The sequence below is a fragment of the Rutilus rutilus genome, assembly GCF_951802725.1.
Source record: "Rutilus rutilus genome assembly, chromosome: 22".
Classification (NCBI taxonomy): domain Eukaryota; kingdom Metazoa; phylum Chordata; class Actinopteri; order Cypriniformes; family Leuciscidae; genus Rutilus; species Rutilus rutilus.
In genome coordinates this window covers 26,943,115-26,966,271 of record NC_140227.1, presented here as the reverse complement: position 1 = coordinate 26,966,271, position 23,157 = coordinate 26,943,115, and the positions used below count along the sequence as shown (strand labels likewise).

Sequence of the window (23,157 nt, the reverse complement as noted above, 5' to 3'; positions counted from 1 at the left end):
TAAAGAAGGTTAATACTTTTTTTTATTATTATATACTTTTGGACCCCGTGTGTGTGTAAATATAATGCTCATTTTTATAATTTAATATAATACCATGCATTTGAAGTGGTATATACAATTGTTTTCGTGAAACTCAATTGTTATTGTTAAATGTATTTCTTTAAAATAATCGATATATATATATATATAAAGAAATATATTTTTATATATAATGGGTCTTTGTACACAGTTAACATGGTCAATGTCACAAATTTGTTTATTTTATTAGTGGCCTTATTCATTTTTCACCAAAAAGGTTCTTTGTTTAAAAAATGTAGAAACAATAATTTGTTTATTTGTTAAAATAGTACAGTAACATTTTTTTTAAATTACATTTATTCAATACAAGTTACAATAATAGTAATTTTATAGTACACTATATAGTAGTAATAAAAGTAATTATTTAATGAAATGTGTTTGCCAGTTTCTGTAATATCAAATATTTTTAGTAGGCCTACCATAATATCAATGCAATAAAAATGTAATGATGACATTCAAAAAAAACTTTTCAACTTTTCACAGCACATCAAGACAAATAAGTCAAACACATGATAGTTGTGTTGTAATTTTAAATCGGAAGGAAGACAGACTGGTGCCACATAATTTGTAAGATAGGTTGGTCAGCGGAAGGCGTGATTAACCCAGTTCTGCTTGTCTCTTAATATTCATGAACCAGGCCTTCGCCATTGGTCAATTGTGGAGTAATGTCGATATTTTCTTATTAATATTAATGTTAAGCCTTTGCGTTTGGAATGTTAACGCGTGCAAACCTATAGCCATTGAAAAGCTTACCAGGAAACAGCGCGTCTGAATGAATATTCATGAGAATGGGCGTGTCGAACGGACAGCCCATCCTAATCTTGAACAATCCGTGAGTTTAGCAGTGCGAACAGCGGCTTCACTATAGACATGCGTCAGAGTGTAAACACTGCACGTTCTCTTCTATTACCAATAAACCTGCTATTCATGGACATTTAGACGGAAGAATTTTGTGCACATTAAACGGAAACCATGAGCACCGTATTTTGCTGTGTTTTGGTTGTGTTATTCTCAGTGGCTCTTTGCATGGACTTTGAAGAGAGACCCAGACGCTCTAGCAGTGAGCAACCCATGTTTCTAAAGAGTCACAAATCACGAAATCTGCTCAGTTTGAGAGATTTACAGCAGCCGGATCATGTCAGGACGAAAAGGAGTGAAGAATCCGCACAAAATCAATGTGAATCAATGCACGGCTTTGATTCTACGTTAAAAAACAACACTCATACGGTAGGTCAAAACATCTCTTACTCTTCTCATCACAGCTCAGAATAAGCATAATCTAATATATTGTATAGATTGAAAAGCTTTGTGCATATAATTTTTCTTCTCCTGTTTTGACTAGGTAACACTTGTTTAAGTTAGCATCTTTTTTTCTTTTTTGAAAGTAGAATTGAGTTTTTTCCTCCTATTTTGGAAGCTCTTTCTAAATTTCTAGGGACCATAAATCACAAAAGTGAGATCATACTACTGGCCTCTGGTCTGAGATTACCTAATAATGTACCTACATCACCTTTCTCAGCAACTGAATGTTATTTTTTTCAGTCGTTTTTCAAATGCCACATAGCATTGCCACACCACACCAACATTTTTAAGGCTTTCACGTCTCTAATGGAATTACTTTAAGTGTTTAGAAGTATATGAAAACAAGCTCTCAGATAAAATGATATTTGTGAAGTTTTCCAGATGGTTGATAAGAACATCCACTCAGCATGTAGTATCACCTTATAATTCGATGGGCCAGTGTTTGATGTTCCTTTAAGACATTCCACAGATTTCATCTTTATGCCAAGAGAACAAATGCATTCACCTCTCTTGATGTGCGTCTAATGTCTCTGCGATGTGTTTCTCCTGTATTTATGTACAGAAGGGTCAGGTGATTCTGCTTAAAGATCTAGTCAGAGCTCATTCATTACAGGGGCCCATGACTGATTACTAACCCTTAAGAAGTCTTAAAACATGCTGCCTCTCTATATATCTCTCTTATCCAACTCTCTCCCACGAGCTCATCAATTACGTTTTACCAGCAGTTGGCGTGACCTCTCGCTGGGCAGGCATTATTGATACATGACGAGCTACATATATGCCAATCTATATCTTTTATATCAGACCTGTTCTGTAGGAAGCATCCCCTATTTATCCAATTACAGAGCACATTGACATTTCAGGGAAAGCTAAGGCAATAGGTCATGAGTTTAGCCTAAGAGCTGATAGAGAAAGACTGTTGTTGTTAAGAAAGCACACAGAGCCAGTTTTTTTTCTATATTTTTTTTTATGGCCAGTATTTTTGGCTCTCATCCTCTCACATTCCGTCCAGCATAAATGAGTGTTGAAGTGAAATGCTTCCTCCAAGAAAGGAATGTTTCTGAAACGGGAAAAGGCTTGAGGCATGACAACAGTGGGAAAAGTATTTGAAGGCAACGTCTCTCTAAAGCATCTCCTTGTTAAATTCAGTTTCAGGCCTTTTAACACCCTGTTTGGATAGCGTTAAACATCAGCTTGCATGCATACATGCACTGTAGTGTTCCTGCCAACAGTACATGTAAAGTTCTTGTAGTTAGAGCATATTTTGACCCCTTTATTATGATTCAGATATTTATATATGACAACTCTTGAGGTGGGGATTTCATAACATGTACATCCAAACCGCTCAACAGTGCCATTTTAACAACATAACAGTTATAAAACTTACAACTAGACTTTTGTATCCCACTATTTTTTTTTTTTTTTAGAAGAACACAAAACTGAAAATAATGTTTTGGTAATTCAATTTTAATTATTTGGGGGTAATTGAACTTGGGATGCAGTTCAGGTCGTCATGTGATAAATAAAACTTCGGCAATGAGTCGCCTCTCGATATCTCAGCCGAACAAATTTTCCATATTTCTACTGTAGCATAATTTTTGGTCAATTGGTAATATGTCTACACTGTTGACGTGTTTGCTTGTTTTAGCTTATTTACATTGTGTGCACAAAATATTAGATGCTGAAACTGTCAAAACGTGTCATTGGAAAATATTTGACTGACGAAATATCAACCGGCGACCGCATCATAATAATTGATTCAGCTGAATATTTTTGGTTGCTGACATTTTTATAAGTCTCTATATTATTCTGGTCTCTAGATAGGCTTTTCCCCCTGTTTCTGTTTCTGCGTAGAAAAGTAACAGCAGGCTTCTTTTCAACAAGCTGCACGATTTAAGGTGTCATTCATGTGCGCAGCAGGATAAGTTATGTGCATATTTATACTTGCCATGGACATGTTTTGTATTCCAGCTTATTGTGGCCAATGACATCCAACAAAATTTCAACACCGCAATGAACACTAGCTATTTACCCAGTGATTTACTGATAGTTTATAGATACAATATAATTAGTTATCAGTGAAGCATCTAAATGCTTATGATCTAAAAAGCATAAGTTTGAAGCATAATATTCCAGATCTGTTCCAGTCCAAAATGTGCAACCATGGTGTTGCGCAAGAGTCTGTGGTCAGTCGATGTGAAAACTGGCTGCTGACCGATGGAATTTATGACCTGCCAGAGCAATTAGAAATTTTACGAGCTCACAATAAAGTCTTTTTAACAACTGCCTGTAGTTTCTTCTAATGAAGTCTGCGTGAACTTATAACGGTACACATGTTCAAACAGCTTTGTGGGTGAAGTTTGCGTTTGAATGATTCGAGATGCTCTTTTGGAGGTTGGAGGACTTTTTAAGACTCCGCTCTGGGTGTTTAAATCCAAGTTGTGCCAGTAGGGAGTTATTTATGCGAGTCCAATGAAAACACAAACACGGCTTCATCTAACGAACTGCTGACCTCTTACCCATTTCGGTGTGCCGTTCCAGTTAGGAAAACATGGTTTAAGATCTTGATTCCAGGATATTTTTGTGCATGTTTTTGAATCACGTGTTAGCATTCGCCCACCTGTCTAAATAACACTTATTTTGAGACTGACTTGAGACATGTCTCATATTAAACCCAAAAAAAAAAAAAAAAATGTTACTGTCTAGAAGTGAAGTCATGTTTGTTGTTGGTCCTCAGACTGTGAAGCCATTTGGATCAAGTCTAAAGCTTCTTTTGGCTGGACATGGGGTTCAAAGACTGTTTACCAGTTCAACACAAGGGAAAGACGTCCAGGTTTTTCCCTTTCCCGGTCCTGGGGAGAATGTACAGAGAAAACATTTTCTGTCCTCTCTGAAATGCTCAGGGTTGGTGAGATGCCAGAAAAGCAGCCCGAACAACGTTCCTCGTGGTTCCAACATGTCCATTGGAGAGGACGTGTTGAGCTAAGACTAGAGCTAGAAAGGAGTAGGAGTGTATACTGAAGTTTTCTATACATTTCTGCCATTGTATAGTATATTGCAGATATTTCTCTTTGGAAAAGCCTATCTGCCGTGTCTGAATGTTATTGTTCTGGAGGATTTCAAGGGCCCCATGGCCCCACGCTCAGGTGGCCTCTCCAAGTCTTAACACAGCAGACATGCTTTAATATTATTCGGCTCTCTCCCCGCAGGATGGATTTTCTCTGCAAATATCCCCATCGGTTGATTGTATCACTCAACTTTGTGAAAACAGACCTTAGTAATCCACCATTGACCTGTGACCATTTTGCAAGCCTTTTAATGGTGGTAGGGATTCAAGGAGTCTGATTCCTGGCCTGGATTACCACACAACCAATCAGGATTGTGTACCATACCATTGCCTTAGGCCAGACACATACTCACATACACACAAACACAGATGCTAATACTTGCAAGTGCATTGCAAGTGTGCAGTATGCATTCTTGTGTTACCGTGGCAGTTACTAAGGAATTCTCTTACTAAGTTAGCACTGTGTTCTCAATTTTTTTCTGGTAACACCCCTTTTAAAACTTTTGCATCCCCGCATATCTAGTACACCATTGGAGTACTGTTAGGCCCTGTTTACACCTGATATTAAGATGCGTTTTGGTTGATCGGAATCAGATCACAAGTGGAGGACGCTAAATACAGGTGTAAAAGGGGTCTAAAATGTTTTGAGCTTGTCCACTTTCGACCACTTCCAGAGGTAGTCAAAAACGCATTTGACCGGATTGCTTTCGAGGTGTAAACGCTGGTCGAATGCGTTCGAACAGCCACAAAAGACTTCCCGCTGTCCACCTACTGACTTAATGCGTAAACATTATGGAAAGTGCGCTAGACAGACAGGATTTAAACTTTGTTGGCTGGAGACCAAAGTTTAGTTTGAAGACGAAGAACGTACCAATGTTCTCTCACCATTCCTAAATTTGTTGGTGTTTTTGCCTTTTATTAGGATAGGACAGTAGCTAGATAGGAAGTGAGGTGGGAGAGAGACAGGGGGGATGGGATCGGGAAATATCCACGAGCCGGGACTCGAACTCGGATCGCCCGATGCACAACGGCGCTACATGTCGGCGCACTTGCCCACGAGGCTATCGGCGCCGACACCATTCCTAAATTTCTAACATTTGAAAATTACGTCATATTGACGTCAACATCCGACATTTTAGACCTCTTTAAAAAATTTACAATTTTTGACCCCGTTTATACCTGTATTTAGCTTCGTCCACTTGTGATCTGATTCCTGATAGCCACTAGACCAATAACATTGGTCTAGTGGCTATCAGAGCAGAAATTAAAGCTGATGTTTTTCTGTCGTCTCTGGGCACGTTTTAATTGGAAATTGCGCAAGCATTGTCCATTAGATTGAAATATCTGAAAAAAAAACATGCATTTACCCGCCCATAGACCCTCCCCTTGAAGAAATCAGGACAGAAGTGGTTGAAAGTGGACAAAAGAAACGAATTAAAACACCAGGTGTATGTGTCTGCTTCATCTACTTGTGATCTGATTGTCCAAAACACAGTCTGTGATTCTATGATACACTAACCAACAATCTATGAAGCATTTCATCACCAAATTGTGGACTCAAAAGTTCAACCATAAGTGTATTTGACTGAATTCAGGACAGAGCCATAGAGTTTGTTTAGGGCCTTACTTTGAGTCGTGTTCTTTGGTCTTCTCCAAACTGAAGGATCGTTGTATGCTCACAATGTCTTCTCATCACTCTTTAATCCCCCATTTAAGAAGACTTGTTGGCGTGGTGCAGGCCATTCTTGGCAAGCCTGTTTTGTTGGCCAGTACTGGGATGTCAGCATATTTCTTTCCTTCTGGTTTAAATATGGCAAGGAATGGAGAGGCAACCACTGTATCCATTATTCAAAGACACATTATTGAGAAGGAACACTGTCCCTGGAGTTTAAAGCAGGTGTTTTAAGACGTCTTGTTCTTGCTGTTCTAGAACACATGTACCATTCAGGGTCTGTTTTGATGTGGGTTGCATCAGAAGGACGTTGGCTGGGTTGGTAACATGGAAACTTTTGTTCACACTTTGGATTGTGAGAGTGCAAATTTCCATTAGGCCTGAACGCTAGTGAGTTTCAAAAATGCTGCGGTTCTTTTGCTCCCCTGGACCTTGTACGGCTGCTTTTTTAAGAAAAGAAAAAAAAGAAAATGTGTAAAAATCGTAAGATGATGTCATCACTAAGGAGAAGTGAGAAACGGATTATTCTGTGACATGATCATTGATCTCCAGGGGCTTGGGTGGAATTGCAGAAATGCAGAGAGGATGTGATCCGTAGAAAGGAGTGCGGTGTGAAGGGCCTCCTTAGACAAAAATGTCCATATGGACCGTAAAATAGTAGATGAGATACTCAAAAATGGATCTGAATGTGTGTGGATGGGGTTTCCTCATTATACCAGAAGTTTTTACTTTATTCATTCCAGTTCTGGTTTGTGAGTGTTTTTTTGTGCCAAACGGCAGCATTTTAAGACACCATAGACCAATTTTACACTTTACCTTTTTAAAATGATACATTATTGATTGCACTCAGTTTTGACTCTATTCCATGGTTGATTGGCCTTTTGATGTTTTGTAACTTTTATTTTGTTGTATATTTTATTTTATTTTTATTTCGTCTGGTTGTACCTGTCCTGTTTGTTTTATAACAGATTTTATTTTATTTTTCTATATTTTACTTTTGTATTTTACCGTTTTACTATTTTATTTTATTTTATGTGTAGGATTATTTTATTTTATTTTATTTCTTATTTTATTTTATTTCATCCGGTTGTACCTGTCCTATTTGATGTTTTTTACCAGGTTTTAGTGTATTATTATATTTATTTTACTTTTATTATTGCAGCACTTTTGCATAAATAAATTCCATTATCTTGATATTCATATTAAAACTACTGAAGTAAAAAAGCTATTTTTAATAACTTTTTAAATGCTTAATGTTTAGCATATTTCGCATGTAACCCTGTTCCCACATTATTTTTATCCCATTACAACAACAAAAAACACCCAGGAATGTTTGGCTCTGTTCCAAAACCTAGTGAACTGCCTACATAGGTACCATTTTAAGACACCGTGATTGCTCCTGACACAAAGTCTGTTCCAAATGTTGACAACATTACTTTCAGCCAAATTCGATGAAAAAAATAAATACATAAAAAATGTTTAATAAAAAAAAAAAAAAGTAATCCCAGAATGCATTGCAACAAGCTCAGTTGAAAGAGTTTGGTGAGTTGATTTTACTGTATTCTAATGCAATTATATTTTACTCAATAAGCATTTGTGCAATACATATGCTGTTAGTTTAGCAACATGCATTTCTAAAGCCAAACACTATCGAAATCAATTGAATCGAGTTTCGTGCATTCTACATAAAGACTTGTGGAATTGCTGTCAATGCAGAGCATCGGTCCCTTATGAGGCTCCATGTCGGAGGCAAATGCCTATGTAGCAAGTAGCCAGGCAGCTCACCAGCTTTTGGAACAGAGCCTGTGTATGTTGGATTTTCTTTATTCTTTTCCCTCCTTTTCTCTCCCACAATCTCTTTGACATCAGTTGCTCTCTTGTTCTCAGTGTGTGAGGCAGATGAAAATGTGGGGCACTCACTCTGTTCCTCACGCATGCGCACACACACACACACACACACACACATATACACACCCACCATCTGGGTCTCGCATTCCAGTCAGTGAAACTGAAAGGGAGGTTACACACTCGACTGACAGTGGGCCTGTCCTCTTAAATGTGCGCGCACACACGCACACACACACACACATTCCCTAGCAGTGTGGGTCGGCTGACAGCGGCACAGCCATCTGTCGAATCAGCAGTGGTTTCTGTGTGCATGTCGCTACATGGTTCCGCTTCCCTGTGGACAGATAAATCCCAGCACTTGTGTTTTTCTTCCAAGAATCACCTGGACTTTTCTAATTAATCACCGGAAATATGTTTGCTCAGTTGCCTTTTATTAGACATTGCCTTTTATTAGGCATTACTAACATAAATGTAATACAATTTATTTAGTTATTTGTTTAGCTGATTGGTGATCGCCGGTTTAACTGAGATTAGTGTCTCAGTTGTTTGTTTATAGTGATATAGCCTACAGAGTACCGCTTTTCTGTTTTTTCTCTCGATGAAAAGACACTACGACTCTCTCATGTATCCCGTTTATGTTTTAAAAGAAATATCAACAGATATAACTCAAATTATTTCTCTCCAAATTATCTGAGCAATGAATCTACATGAATTTTATAGCTCTTTACGCAACAGTTGTAACAATGGCCTTTTTGTGTCTGATTTTGTCTTCAAATAAATAGTAACTTGGAAAGTTTTACTGTCAAATCAAAACATTAATACATTTGCAAATAAATCGTGCTTATAAAATGTTGTTTGTTTACTTTGTTATATTTAATACAGCAGTACAATTCCATTTCCAAGCACTTTTTTCCTTATATTAGTTTTTTTGTTTGATTTGTGTGACCACTTTCTGCTCTGTACTGGATGTTTCTTTATTTTTAGCTATGTAAAGCTGTGGTTTGGAGTGTGGTTTTCAGTCGTTATTTTTGTCTTAATTTCCTTTTATTTATAATATATATGATTCCAGCCTGCAATCTCATCCCTGTGGACTACAGTGAAAGCCTGTGGTGTTTAGTTTCACCACAGAAGCGCTCTGAAAACAAACCTGCATTAGACAGAGAGAGAGAGAACAAATGCAGTGATGCTAATGAAAATGATCTGTTTTGGTTTAGATTGAATTTAGTTTAATTTATGATGAATATTTTCACAGAGAAAAAGTTCATGTCGGCGGTGCAGGGATTATTAGTGTCATCAATCTACAGACTTTTAACTACAATGTTTATTTGCATTCGTACTTCATTATGTCTCTACGTCTCTTTTCCAGTATAACTTCAATGACCTGAGCGGCTCGGTGTCCCTGGCCTGGGTTGGAGACGATACAGGGGTGAGTCGAATTTGACTAATTATCTACATAGGAATACAGTATCATGAAAAATATCTACTTTTAAATGCATCGTTACTGTAAAATATGGGATTTTTGTCTGTCCACATCAATTGCATCCTACAATGAAAGGTGAATTTATTGAACTGATATTCAATTAATTGTAGATATCATTTTTTATTTTTTTATTATGAACTCATTTTACTTAGTTAATTTAGTAAACTTAATTTTTCGGAGAGAAATTAATACTTTTATTCAGCAAGACTGCATCAAATTAATCAAAAGTGACTGTAAAGACATTTATTATGTTACAAAAGGTTTATGTTTCAAATAAATGCTCTTTTGAACTTTCTATTCAAAGAATTTCGTAAAAATATCACAGTTTCCACAACTGTTTTCAAAATTGTTAATAATAAGAAAGCACCAAATCAACATATTAGAATGATTTCTATGGATCATGTGACATTGAAGACTGGAGTATTCAGATTTGAATGAATTACAATGAAAATATATTAAAATAGAAAACCGTTGTTTAAAATTGTGATAACCTTTTACAATATTATTGTGTATACTGTATTTTTGATAAAAAAAATGCAGCCTTGGTAAGCATTCGAGACTTATTTAAAAAACATTAAAAAAAATCTATTTACCATAATGCGAGGCCTTTAAAATATAGTGTGATATGCAAAATGGTATTTGGAGAGAACTACCTCACCAAGTGTTATAATGTCACACTCGATGATGTTTCTAACTAAAGTAATTTACTGTCCTCGTAATAAACCCACCACAACATAGCAGCCGTGTTTTTATTGCACCACTAACAACAAAATTGAAAAGGCATTGGTTTTTTATGTGTGAACAGCATCAAAAAAATGAAAATTGGGCTTGAAAAACTGCCACCATAAAATGACTGACTTGCTGATGTCCAATAAAAATGGCATCTGTTCATTCTCTTTGGGATTTGAACCAACAATCTTTGATTTATCCCAATCCTTCTAATCCACTATTTTACTGCCACCATGTCTACTAACCAGTAGCCAATCCCCCAAAAAAAGTGTAATTGTCAGTTGAACCCAAGTTTTTTAACGCACTAAGCTGTTCTGTGGTCGGCTCCATGATCTGAATCGCAGGAATGTGGCTCCTACAATCGCACATCAATGTGAAACTAGAACGAGTGAAATACAGCTTCATCGGCTGAAAGACTCTTCAGAGCCTGGCTTGACAAGACCTCAAACCGTCATTTAGGGCCAACAACACTGGAGGCGGAATCCGTCTCTTATAGAACTGAACCAAAGTGCAGCTGTAAAACATGTACAAGCCGCAATTACTCCTCCAGCACAGCCTTCACCCAACAACAACACTCCAATACAGAGAGAGTTAACTCTCTGCAAACATTTTCAAAGAGTGGCGTCTTTTGAGACACCTTTTCTACTTTCGAGGTGTCATAGTTAGCACCATTCTGGTAATTGTTTATTGCACCTTTAACGAATATTGTTCTAACTGTCCAGCTTTTTTTCCGGCACATAAAGAACTTCCCACAATTCTTTCTTTTGTAAGAATAAACATGAATAGAAGTGGGCCCTATTCACTTTTTTTAAATATGGGTTTTCATATAAAGGGTTCGTCCTGTGTTTTAAATAACCTTTAGTTTACTTTTTCATTGTAGAAAGCATATGATTGGACAAAAATCTGTGTGTCGTGCAGGATGAGTCATTTCATATTTTTGGTCCAATTTACTTTCTATTAAGTTAAGTGAAACATAAAGATTCTTATATATATAATATATATATATATATTAAAAAAGAAAAGTAATTTCAGAGGCAGAGTAATTTATAATATTTCAATGAAAGATAAAAAAAAAACGTTTATATTAAATAAACGTCAAAAGCACATTTTTGTGACTTAGTTTTCAGGGTATTTATACAGGTATATATACTGTATATACAGTATGTGTGTGTGTGTGTGTATATATATATATATATATATATATATATATATAAATATACACTGTTTATATATAAGCCAACAGGCATGAACTAAAAGTCACAAAACTTTACTTTTGTTTAATATAAACAGTTCATCAGAATGTTTGTCTTTTTAATCTTTCATTGAAATATTATAAATTACTCTGCCTCTGAAATTACTTATCTTTTTTAGCTGATATCACCTAGATTGTATGGACTATTGGTGAATGTTAATTATTGATTTATTCTCTGGAAATGTGTCACATTATGAAAGTTAAATGGATTGCAAATACCATTTCATGTTGACTTAAGGATTAGAGACAGGAGTTAAATGAGAACAAGGCACCGACCAATCAGAGTCTTCTCTGCAAGCAGCAAGCGCCTGATCTTGAGTGATAGCTGGATGAATTAAGTGTGAAGGGTGAGATTGTGGCTGTTCTCAAGTCCAGACATGTGTCCCGCTGTATCCCGGCCGAGTTTAAATCACGCTTCACTGCACTGCGAGTTTCTGAACGACTCTGAGTCTTTCACATCCACATGCTATAGCGTTCACTGTGTCCCTCTTCTGTGCAGGTTCTTCTGGTGCTGACCACATTCCAGGTTCCTCTTTTTATCATGCGGTTTGGTCAGTCCAGACTGTACAGAAGGTAAGAGTGCCTTTTAGGACAGTGTCCAAGCTCTTGCTAGAAGAATTGAGTTTTTAAGGCAAGACACCATAGGTGAATAGGTAAAAAAAAAAAAACGAATAGATATCACCATACTTCCCTAGCTGATTGATTACATTAGGTATTGCAAACATTTTTTGCATTACAAGTTATATTAGACATATTGGATTTAATTGTTTTTACAGAGATTTTGGATATCTCTTTTTATCACAAGTTTTCACCATGTTTAGGAATAAAATGTTGTATAAAGTCAGGCAAATGATATATTAACAAACCCCTCTGTAAAATCCTCCAGAATATAGATTGTTTGGTGCAAGTAAGTGCTGCCAAAGTTGAGATTTCTGACTCAACATCATGAAAAAGAAATTCAATTTTAGAAAACATGCTTAAAGGGATAGTCCACTTTTTTTGGAAATAGGCTCATTTTACAACTCCCCCAGAGTTAAACAGTTGAGTTTTACCGTTTTCGAATCCATTCAGCCGATCTCCGGGTCTGGCGGTACCACTTTTAGCATAGCTTAGCATAGATCATTGAATCGGACAGGACCATTAGCATCTCTCTCAAAAAAATGACCAAAGAGTTTCGATATTTTTCCTATTTAAAACTTGACTCTTCTGTAGTTACATCGTGTACTAAGACAGACGGAAAATGTAAAGTTGCGATTTTCTAGGCTGATATGGCTAGGAACTATACTCTCATTCCTGCGTAATAATCAAGAAACTTTTCTGCCGTACCATGAGTGCAGCAGGCGTAATGATATGACGCAGCGCCTGAAAATAGTCCCCAGCTCAGTAACTTCCAACGTGACCGGGACTAAGTTTGTCTAACCTATTAGACCTATTTTCAGGCGCTGCGTCATATCATTACGATAGCAAAGTTTCTTGATTATTACGCAGGAATGAGAGTATAGTTCCTAGCTATATCAGCCTAGAAAATCACAACTTTACATTTTCCGTCGGTCTTAGTACACAATGTAACTACAGAAGAGTCAAGTTTTAAATAGGAAAAATATCGAAACTCTTTAGTCATTTTTTTTAGAGAGATGCTAACGGTCCTGTCCGATTCAATGACCTATGCTAAGCTATGCTAAAAGTGGTACCGCCAGACCCGGAGATCGGCTGAATGGATTCGAAAACGGTTAAACTCAACTGTTTAACTCTGGGGGAGTTGTAAAATGAGCCTATTTCCAAAAAAAGTGGAGTATCCCTTTAACAGATTTGTGTTGTAATTGCAATCTACAGACACAAACAGATAACGAGCAATAAAATAAACACTTTAATATGTATTTTGGATGTTTTCTTTCCATTAGTCTGAAATGGCACGTTATGAAAAGTCAAATAGCCCAAAATGTAAAAAATGTATAATTAATAGAGTGTAATGAATCCTTCCTCTTCCAGTGCTGCGTTTGCTCAATATAAATGTTGGTGCACATTTGGTTGTTTTTTTGTTTAGCTATATCACATGATCCATAATTCCCTCTTATCTCTTCTGGGTCAGTGAAGACTATGGAAAGACATTCCAGGACATCACCGACCTCATTAACAATACCTTCATACAGACAGAGTTTGGCATCGCAATCGGTCCTGAAAATTCTGGGAAGGTGAATATTTACTTCTCTGCTGTAATATTGAACTGTTCTGAAAGGAATTTTACTGGTTATTTTCAATGTAATGTCCATAAGACACTGTGGTGTGCTGTGAAATTTTTACTTGAATACAAGCAAACAAGTTCATACAGGGGGAAAGTTGTGCCACCTCAAAAGGTCGAGCTTATGAAACATACACTACCATTCAAAAGTTTTTTTGTTTTTTTTTAAATGAAATGTTTTTTTTAATGCTTTTATTCAGCAAAAATGGCAGTAAAGAAAATCTATTTCAAATAAATACTGTTTATTTTTAGAACTGTTTTCAACATTGATAATAGTATGAAATATTTCTTGAGGACCAAATCAGCATATTTGAATGATTTCTGAAGGATCATGTGACACTGAAGACTGGAGTAATTCAGCTTTTCCATCACAGGAATAAATTGCATTTTAAAATATATTAAAATAGAAACAGCTATAATAATATTTCACATTTATGCTGTTTTTACTGTGTTTTTGATCAAATAAATGAAGCCTTGGTGAGCATAAGAGACTTTTAAAAAAACTTCAAGCTTCACGTTTTTGGTTTTAAATGTTTCTCTTTCCATTATAAGTATATTTATTGAGCTTACTTACAAATGCATTGAAATGATTATCTCTGATAGACATGTATGTTAAAAAAAAAAGTAGCATTCCTTCAATAATTTCTATAATAATTGAACAATAAGTTCAATGATCACTGATGTGTTTTTATTTATTTATAATTAATTACTGAATAATATCATGATCTATCCCACAGGTGATCCTCACAGGCGATCTAACCGAGGGGAGAGTCACCAAAATTTTCCGTTCAGTTGATTTCGGCAACAGCTTTGTGACCTCTGAGCTTCCCTTCCATCCATTAATGCAGATCACATACAACCCCAGAGACAGCAACATACTCATGGTCTACAGCATCAATGTAAGACCTCTGATTAGACATTTCCTTTCTGTTTTGTGCAAAAGAACATGTACTGACGCTGTTTTCTTCTTGATTCAGTATGACTTATGGCTGTCCGAGGACTTCGGGGGCAGTTGGAGGAAGATCCATGAGACTGTTTGTCTTGTGAAATGGTATGACTGTAAACAAGCAGTGCATAAATGAATCAGTAACAATAGTCCATTGTAGCCAGAATTTTGACGATTGAAAATGTCTGGCCTACCATTTGAAGGACCAAAGTGAGCTTTTATGTGATATTTAGTGGCAGGTAAATGTGAAATATTATATAACTCTGGGTGATAAGAAGATGTGCTAATGTTTAGCTTGTTTTGCTGCTGTAAGTGTCTCAAAATAAACTCGTTAATATATCTCCAAGATTTAATGTCATGAACCCTGTAGCCTGAGTACTTGTAAATACAACTTTGCTTCCATTTGATGAAAAGCTGTGCATCGATCCTGACTGCCATAAATAGTACAGAGCTGAACAGTCATGTTAGAGCACACAGCTTTGAGAAAGATCTTGTGTGTGCAATTTGCAAGAGTTCTACGTCTAAAAAGTCATTTTTGTTCTCCATTATGATTGGTCATTGTGGGTCCAAGTGCTGAAAGGTTCTGATGTAACAATTTGATGTGGTTTCGCTGCCTAGAGCTAATTTAGATTTAATTGTTTTAATAACAGTTCATTTCTCTTGATTGTCAAGGGAAGCAAAATCTATTGCAATTACATTTTTGTAATGTATGCATTGGTTTGAGGTTAGGATTCTCACACAAGAACATATTTCATTCTGTCTGTTTATCTTTGTATCCGATTAGAGCTTTTTTCATGGAACGTATGCTTTTTAAATGGCCCAGAATTATTGACTTTTTCAGTCAAAAACAAAATCCCTTAGCCAGAATTTTTGAGGTTTTGTTTTCATTACCCAAAGCACCATAAAATGCATTATAAAGCAATTTTCATTTTGCATGAACTATTCCTTTGAGGTTTACAATCCTATCCCTCATAAATATGGTCCTGGTCTCAATGGATTTCTTACACTGAAGAAACTGGGGCCTTTTGGTTAGATTTGAAGTAGCTGTGCTTTTATAGGAATGTCCTTAGCTTTTGCTTGCAGTAGTGAATTCGGCATGGATGGATGGAAATTTCTGATTGTATCTGTTTGCTTGACATTTCAGGGGAATTGATGACACCATTTTCTTAACTACAAATCCCAATGGATCCTGCAGTGAGTGACTTTGTTATGGCCCCATCATTTTAATAATGCTGCAAATGGATAGATGCTTCCCGCTTATTGTTTCTCATTAAGTCATATTTTTGTATCTCTCTCTCTCTCTCGCTTTCTCAGGTGACCGGGGAACGTTGGAATTGAGAAAATCATTAGACTATGGCAGGACATTTAAAACTATTGGAAGGAGGATTTATTCCTTCGGCTTGGGTGGACGCTTTGTTTTTGCCTCAGTCATGACTGACTCGGTGAGCTCTCTTAAAATCTTAAATAAGTGATGTCATGTATAATTATGTTACAAAATCTTGTGTGCTGCCCTCTTAGATAACATGTTTAGATATCAATAATGCTTCCTTTTGACCAAAATCACTACATATACACTACTGTTCAAAGGTTTGGGTCTGGTAAGATCTTATGTTTGTAAAGGAAGTCTCTTCTGCCCACCAATGTTGCATTTATTTGATCAAAAATACAGTAAAAACAGTAATATTATGAAATATTATTACAATTTAATATACCTGTTTTCTATTTTAATATATTTTGAAATGTATTAGAGCTGTCTATGTAGGCAGGATATAGCAAGGCATCTGATTAGATTTTTGTAGCTGTAGTGTGTTATGTGAGGTTGAAATCACATACAGATGTCAAAAAAACGTCTTTTCTTTTGTAGGGTTCCACACGCATGATTCATGTCTCAGTAGATCAGGGGGAGTCGTGGGACATGGCTCAGCTTCCCACCGTTGGCCATGAACAGTTCTACTCAATTCTAGCCGCAAACGACGATATGGTCTTCATGCACGTAGATGAACCTGGAGGTGAAGCAAATGATTATTGTTCAGCAAAATAAATCTCCAATATATTAAATAATAATGTTGCAATGCAATATCAATTTATGGATCATGTTATTTAGACTTGAGGTTTGGATGAGTGTTATTTTAGTATTGTTATTATAGTATTTATTCATATTTTGATTATTTTTTGTACAGGTTTAGTTTTGGTAGTTTTAGTGCTTCAACTTTATCTTATTTATTTCAGTTAGTTGCCAAGACATTTTTTTTAATCACATTTTTTCTTTAATATATCTTTTTTTTTTTTTCTTTTTTTTTTTTTTTACATCTTGTCTAATTCAACTTTATTTCAGTTTTAGTTAACAATGACAACACTGGTTTGGATTTTGCATATTATGTTTTTAAGTAAACCTTAAAAATTTGAAAATATGAAAAAAGATTATAATTTCATATTTTCTAGCCAATATGGACCCTTTTCACGGACTACGATGACGCGTTTCCACAGTTATCAACGTTATTAACATTGCAAATCTCGCATTAAATTTTTTTTTTTTTTTTTTTTAAATGTAATACACATTTATAGCAATATAATAAAATTATATTTGCTGTCATCTCCCATTCACCACTATAGAAGTTTACCCATGACAACTTGCGCTTCTGAGAACCTCGGAAATCTGAAAAGGGTCCATTATTTGAATGTGTGATTTTTGTAACCATGACATCAGAACAACTAACAATTGTTTTTTACTCCATCAGACTCAGGTGTTGGTACCATATATGTGTCTGATGACCGAGGTACAGTGTTTTCCAAGTCTCTGGAACGCCATTTGTATACCACTACGGGCGGAGACACTGACTTCACCAACATCACCTCTCTGAGGGGCGTATATTTGACCAGTGTGCTCGCCGTGGGTAAGGCTGTGACTGTAATCATTAATAATGTATTTATATAAATCTCATATTTGCTGATGTGTATCTTTCCTCTTCAGATGGCTCTGTACAGACAGTGATCACATTCAATCAAGGTGGAGGGTGGCGACCTCTGCAGAAGCCCTGGAACGGAGAGTGTGACTCCACAACCGAGCACCCAGACAAAGTGAGAGCCACACAAACAGCACTAACACAATCTGAACTTTATATTAGACGTAAATCATGGAGAACATGTAGAGCCAGTAAACTGGTTTCTGTTTTGCAATACTAGTAAGCAATCATAATTACGTCCTTGAGCCAGGCAGTTACTCCAAGGACATTTGCAATGTATTATGTTCATGTCGCTATTAAAAGTCTTGGTCATGTGCCGATAAATACAGACTGACGTATTGCGTTTGTTTTGTGTAAACATTAAGAACAAAAGCACAAAACTAGCAAATATTTGGTCTGTCTGACCATAAAAGGATAGAATAGCAATATAAAACATGTTCAACGTTTGTTGCATCAGAGTCATTATTGTTGTTGTTACGGTCTTTCTAAGAGCTTAAATAGTGAATTTCTAAGAGCTTTCTCTGAGCTAAAACACTTGGCATTGTGAAACCGCAATAATTTAAGCTTGTTGAAAGTTGCCTCTTCTAATGATTTTAACTTAAAATTCAAATCGTGCAAAACTTTGGTTCGAGAATAAGCACTCAGACTGCAGTGTGTGTGTGTTTTGTGTTAATAACATATGCTTCTCTGTCTTCTGCAGTGTAGTCTGCATATTCACGCATCCTACAGCATCTCTATGAAGCTGAACGTTCCCATGCAGCCCCTCTCAGAGCTCAATGCAGTGGGACTCATCCTGGCACATGGTGATTACTGCCCACATTCACCAACACATGTCTTTCCACAAGGCAGAACTAACACTGACTCACATTCAGTCTAAACCTTTTGCATATCCATTCTCACCACCCTCAGCTATGTGACTAATAAGAGTTTTTCATTTTTTTTTATTATTTTTTTTTATTTATGCTTTGGCCACTGGCTTGTACAACAAAAAAACACAGTGATTCTAGTATACCTAATCACCCAAACCCCATCATCTTTAATTTCTCCAATTGCAGAACTAAAGTAAATAAGTGATAATTAATTATACATATATTTGATTATTCTTTTGCTGTTTTAACTCAGTCACGCTGCATTTCTCTGACTCACGTCTCTTTTCCATCTGCTCTTTCATCAGGGAGTGTGGGAGGTGCAGTTTCTGTGCTTTCTCCAGACGTGTACGTGTCGGATGATGGGGGTTACACGTGGTTTCAGGCATTAAAAGGCCCCCATCACTACGCCATACTGGATTCAGGAGGACTGCTGGTAGCAGTGGAGCACAACCCCTCACACCCCATATCACAGATCAAGTGAGCTTTCTATCATTACTGTATGTTTACAGTGATTTGATCTCAGTATGTGAGATAAATGATTCAAAGGGAATATTATAACAAATTAAACACCCTGTTTATTTAAGTGGTTTTGTCTGGAAAATATGTCCTTTTGAACGACAGTGTTTTTTTACATGATTTTTATTCTTTTACATTTTTTCACTAGATTTTCCACCGATGAAGGTCAGTGTTGGCATGTGTATAATTTCACCAATGACCCAATATACTTCACTGGCCTGGCATCAGAACCTGGTGCCCGCTCCATGAACGTCAGCCTGTGGGGTTACAGAGAAACCGTCCTGAATCAGTACTGGGTTTCGGTCACTGTCGACTTCAGGCTGTTGCTCTCTAGAGACTGTGAGTGGCCTAATATTTCTAAAAAGCATTTTATAAACTACTATACAAATATACAGAATCCCATCTTTTACCAGTATGATGCATACTTCTGTTAGCATTCAGAATGTGTAAACATTGCCCTGAAATGAGCAAATACTCATCCTGCAGGCCAGGATAATGACTACATTGAGTGGCTCGCTCACTCAAGCAATAATAGCGACCCCGCTGACGGATGCATACTGGGATACAAGGAAAGGTTCTTACGGTTGAGAAAGGACTCAGTCTGTTGGAACGGCCGGGATTACACGGTGACCAAGGAGCCCACAACATGTTCCTGCACCCTAACTGACTTTCAGTGGTACAAACACATATTAACTTATCAAATACACTTGAAGTACAATGTGAGTCATTTATACCATTCATGACGTACATTCAGTCTGTGATTCCAATCCTTGTTGTTCTTTTCCTGCAGTGACTTTGGGTTCTACCATGCGGAAAACAGCTCTGTGTGTGTGGAGCAGCCTGACCTTATTGGCCATTCACTGGAGTTCTGCCTGCATGGACGCAAAGAGCAACTTCAGACCAGCGGGTAACAAATCTCTCTATTTCCAAATTCACTGGAGTTACTATTAAAGTATTCAGCAGGTGTACGTTTTTTTACTTTTTTTTTTTACATATATATCTGTTCTAGCTGATGTGCGAACCTCTCTGACTGAATGTTTTTGTCATAAAATTATTTAAATCCTGCATGTCTTGAAACGTTTAGTAAAAAACATATCCCAAAGTGTTAACTTTCTATGACTGTAGTTATCGGAAAATTCCCGGGGACCACTGTGAAGGAGGAATAATTCCAGAACGAAAAGAGATCGATCTGAGTAAGAAATGCGTCAGTAACTTGCTGAGGTCAGAGCTACCGGTAGGTTTTTAATTTTATTAACAGAATGCACATTATACCTACATATGCATATGCATGTATATGTATTTGTAGTTTGAAAGAAGTCTCAAATTTGTTTGCATTTGTTTGATCAGAAATAAAGTAAAAACATATTTGTGAATTTTTTTAAATAATTGTTTCTTTATTTTAATGTTATTATCTTTATTATTATGTAATTTATTCCTGTGATGCAAAGCTGAATTTTCAGCATCATTACTTCAATCTTCAGTGTCACATGATCCTTCAGAAATCATTCTAATATGCTGATTTGCTGCTCAAGAAACATTTCTTATTATCGATGTTAAAAAAACGTTGTGATGCTTCATATTTTTGTGTGAAACTTTGTGATTCTTCTTGATTTCTTCCAATATTGTAGTGAAATATAATATAATTAAATAGAAAAATGTGTGTGTGTATATACACAGTGAAACTGATAATTTTGTTATGCTTGTTTGAAAAAACCTTTCCCATTATGCATTTCTCAGACAGAGGAACATTCATTCAATTCAGCTCCTATAATCGCTGTGGTCATCGCTGTTCTATTGATCAGTGCCGTTGCTGGGGTTATGTTCATCAAAAAATATGTCTGTGGAGGAAGGTTTGTGCCCCCATTTCCCTAAACATCACACACAGCAGAACTGAATTTTTTTTATTCTCAACTTTAAGTAAATTTTATTTTGTATTATTATTGAATTAATTGCTGTTTTTTGTGTTGTTATCATTAAATGAATGTTGTATCGCGCAGTACAGATGAGCAAAGTCTTCATTTAATTTAGATTTCTTGAGCAGCATTTACCATTTTGTTAATATATGCAGTATCTGTGTCACAGCCCCTTTTATCTGTGTTCGGTAGGTTCCTGGTGCACAGGTACTCTGTATTACAGCAGCACGCTGAAGCTAACGGCATCGATGGTGTGGATGACCTGGACACACTGGAGGTTGGCAAGACGCACTATCATGATGATTCAGATGAGGTACAATCTTCACCTCACTGCTAAAGACACAATATTTCATTTCAACAAAGTCATTGAATTAATCCTGTCATTCTATTTTTGACATCTCTAGGACCTTCTAGAGTGACAGACACATGGATCATCATAAAACTGTATCAAATTCTAAGAGAAAAACCACAATGCCTACCCTTCCCATGACCCTCAGTGTGGGTGTATCTGCGTTCCAGCACCTATCGGATAATGACACACATTCTGCCTGATCAATTTGTTTTTGGCTAGTTGGGGACAAATATTCAGCCTTCAGACCAGCAAGATTTGACTACAAGGACAGGAACAGAGAAAACATGCATTTTCCCAAAAGCTTCTCCCAATAGAGCTTTCTGATCCATTGCTGAAAGAGAGAGGATTTGATGTGATTTTGTTGCCATATATTTCAAATTTATGTGAGTTGACACACATACAACATACTTATGTAAGTGCTTATTTTTCATTGCTGGTTTCCTGCATCAGGTATTTAACTTCACCAAAGGATTTTCAGCTTTGTTCTTTATTTTGTGTATTTGAAGTCTCCTTGAAGAAGTCTGTTTTTTTTTATCCAGTGTAAAAATAGAAGTATCTTCGGAAAATAGCCTGCTCGTTAATTCCAGAGTTATTTAGATGAAAGTGTTTAAAGGTAATATTTAGACCATAGATGTACATTGAGACTTCATTATACTAACACCTTGGAGATTACAGTTTGGATCTTTGAGAAACTAGTTTAGCCAAACTTTAGTCATTCTATAAATCAAATCTCTCTTTGCCATCTATCTGGTTCCCTGCCACTGCTGTGTGCTTAGATATACTTTGCACTTTGCATATCTTCTATGCACAAATAATTATAAATTCTTTCGTTTCAGTATTACCATTGCTATTCTCTGTTTGGTACAGTGTCATTTGATGCAAGAATAGATTTGAGAAATGGCACATTGCGTGGTTTTCAATCATCTTAATATATACATACTTAATACAAGTGTCATAGAGAAACAATAAGTGCATTAAACATAATAGTCTGATTCCTTGTTGCTAATTCAGCAATAGTTATATATTCAATAACAAGACAAAATGTTTTATGTTATCTGTGACATTAAAAAAATCCAGAACAGCAACTCATCCTTCATTGGGATGTCGACAATATTAACTGCATCTAATTAGCAGCCTAATCAAATATGAAAATGTATATTTTTGGACTTTATTGACTGTCAACTCATTAATAAGCTAATTTGTAGTCAGTAAGCTGATTAAGATTTTTCTTTGCACAGGTAATAAAATAGATACCTCAGGGGTTATAGGTGACAGTGGACCACACATTTCATTGATGGGTTTGCATGTCCTCAAGTTTTAGATGAATATGGCTTTTCTTAAGTCAAAGTGTAAAATGCTGTACCATTAAATGTGACTGCCAAGAACAATAAAAATAAATCTTTTTGAAGTCCGAGCTTATTGACTTGAACTAAATGGGTTAATTGACCCTGATGCACCAAGGTGAACTGAATTCACAAAGACTTTAAATGTGTTTTGTGTCTCTTTTGTTAAAACAGCTTTTTTTCTTTTCTTTTTTCTTGTGCAAGGGTACATAAACATCCTTAAAGTTGGATACTGTACAGCCTGTAGCCTAATGTTTCCTTCTTTGCATTGTACTGAGAAACATACAAGGACAATAAACAGCAGTTGGCTAATGTCATTCAGCACAGCATTTGTATTTTCAGTTGTGTAAATAGAACGAAAGCTGCATATATTTCATGTGCAGAATAAAATTTTATTGTAAACAGATGTGCAAATTTTCCTTTTCTTCTCAGTTCAATAAATAACATCATATGAAAAATATTTAAAATTAACAAAGAACACCACAATTCTGTAATATTTTTCCTATTTATTTTATGTGAGCATTTAATAAAATAACAAAGACTTGAAACAGAATGATAATTGAGAAATACATAACACTAGCATGAAAG

General features: G+C 36.2%; 1 protein-coding gene across 1 annotated transcript; it reads left to right on the top strand.

The window, feature by feature from the left end:
• Positions 1-890: 890 nt before the first annotated feature.
• sort1a (sortilin 1a) lies at positions 891-22,975 on the top strand. The gene is made up of 20 exons (XM_084395076.1): positions 891-1,305; positions 9,334-9,393; positions 11,928-12,001; positions 13,518-13,620; positions 14,405-14,566; positions 14,645-14,718; positions 15,758-15,807; positions 15,928-16,055; positions 16,478-16,622; positions 17,352-17,507; positions 17,585-17,691; positions 18,277-18,379; positions 18,751-18,922; positions 19,110-19,300; positions 19,448-19,637; positions 19,752-19,868; positions 20,087-20,195; positions 20,699-20,811; positions 21,067-21,187; positions 21,279-22,975. Exons 1-20 carry the CDS (start codon positions 1,051-1,053, stop codon positions 21,291-21,293), a joined length of 2,445 nt encoding a protein of 814 aa, XP_084251202.1. The 5' UTR covers positions 891-1,050; the 3' UTR covers positions 21,294-22,975.
• Positions 22,976-23,157: the final 182 nt, after the last annotated feature.

Bases quoted from the DNA above. Each gene is read 5' to 3' on its own strand.
- sort1a (XM_084395076.1), top strand. From the start codon at position 1,051: ATGAGCACCGTATTTTGCTGTGTTTTGGTTGTGTTATTCTCAGTGGCT. The intron at 17,508-17,584 runs GTAAGGCTGTGA...TTTCCTCTTCAG, and splicing joins GACCAGTGTGCTCGCCGTGG to ATGGCTCTGTACAGACAGTG. The intron at 17,692-18,276 runs GTGAGAGCCACA...TGTCTTCTGCAG, and splicing joins CAACCGAGCACCCAGACAAA to TGTAGTCTGCATATTCACGC.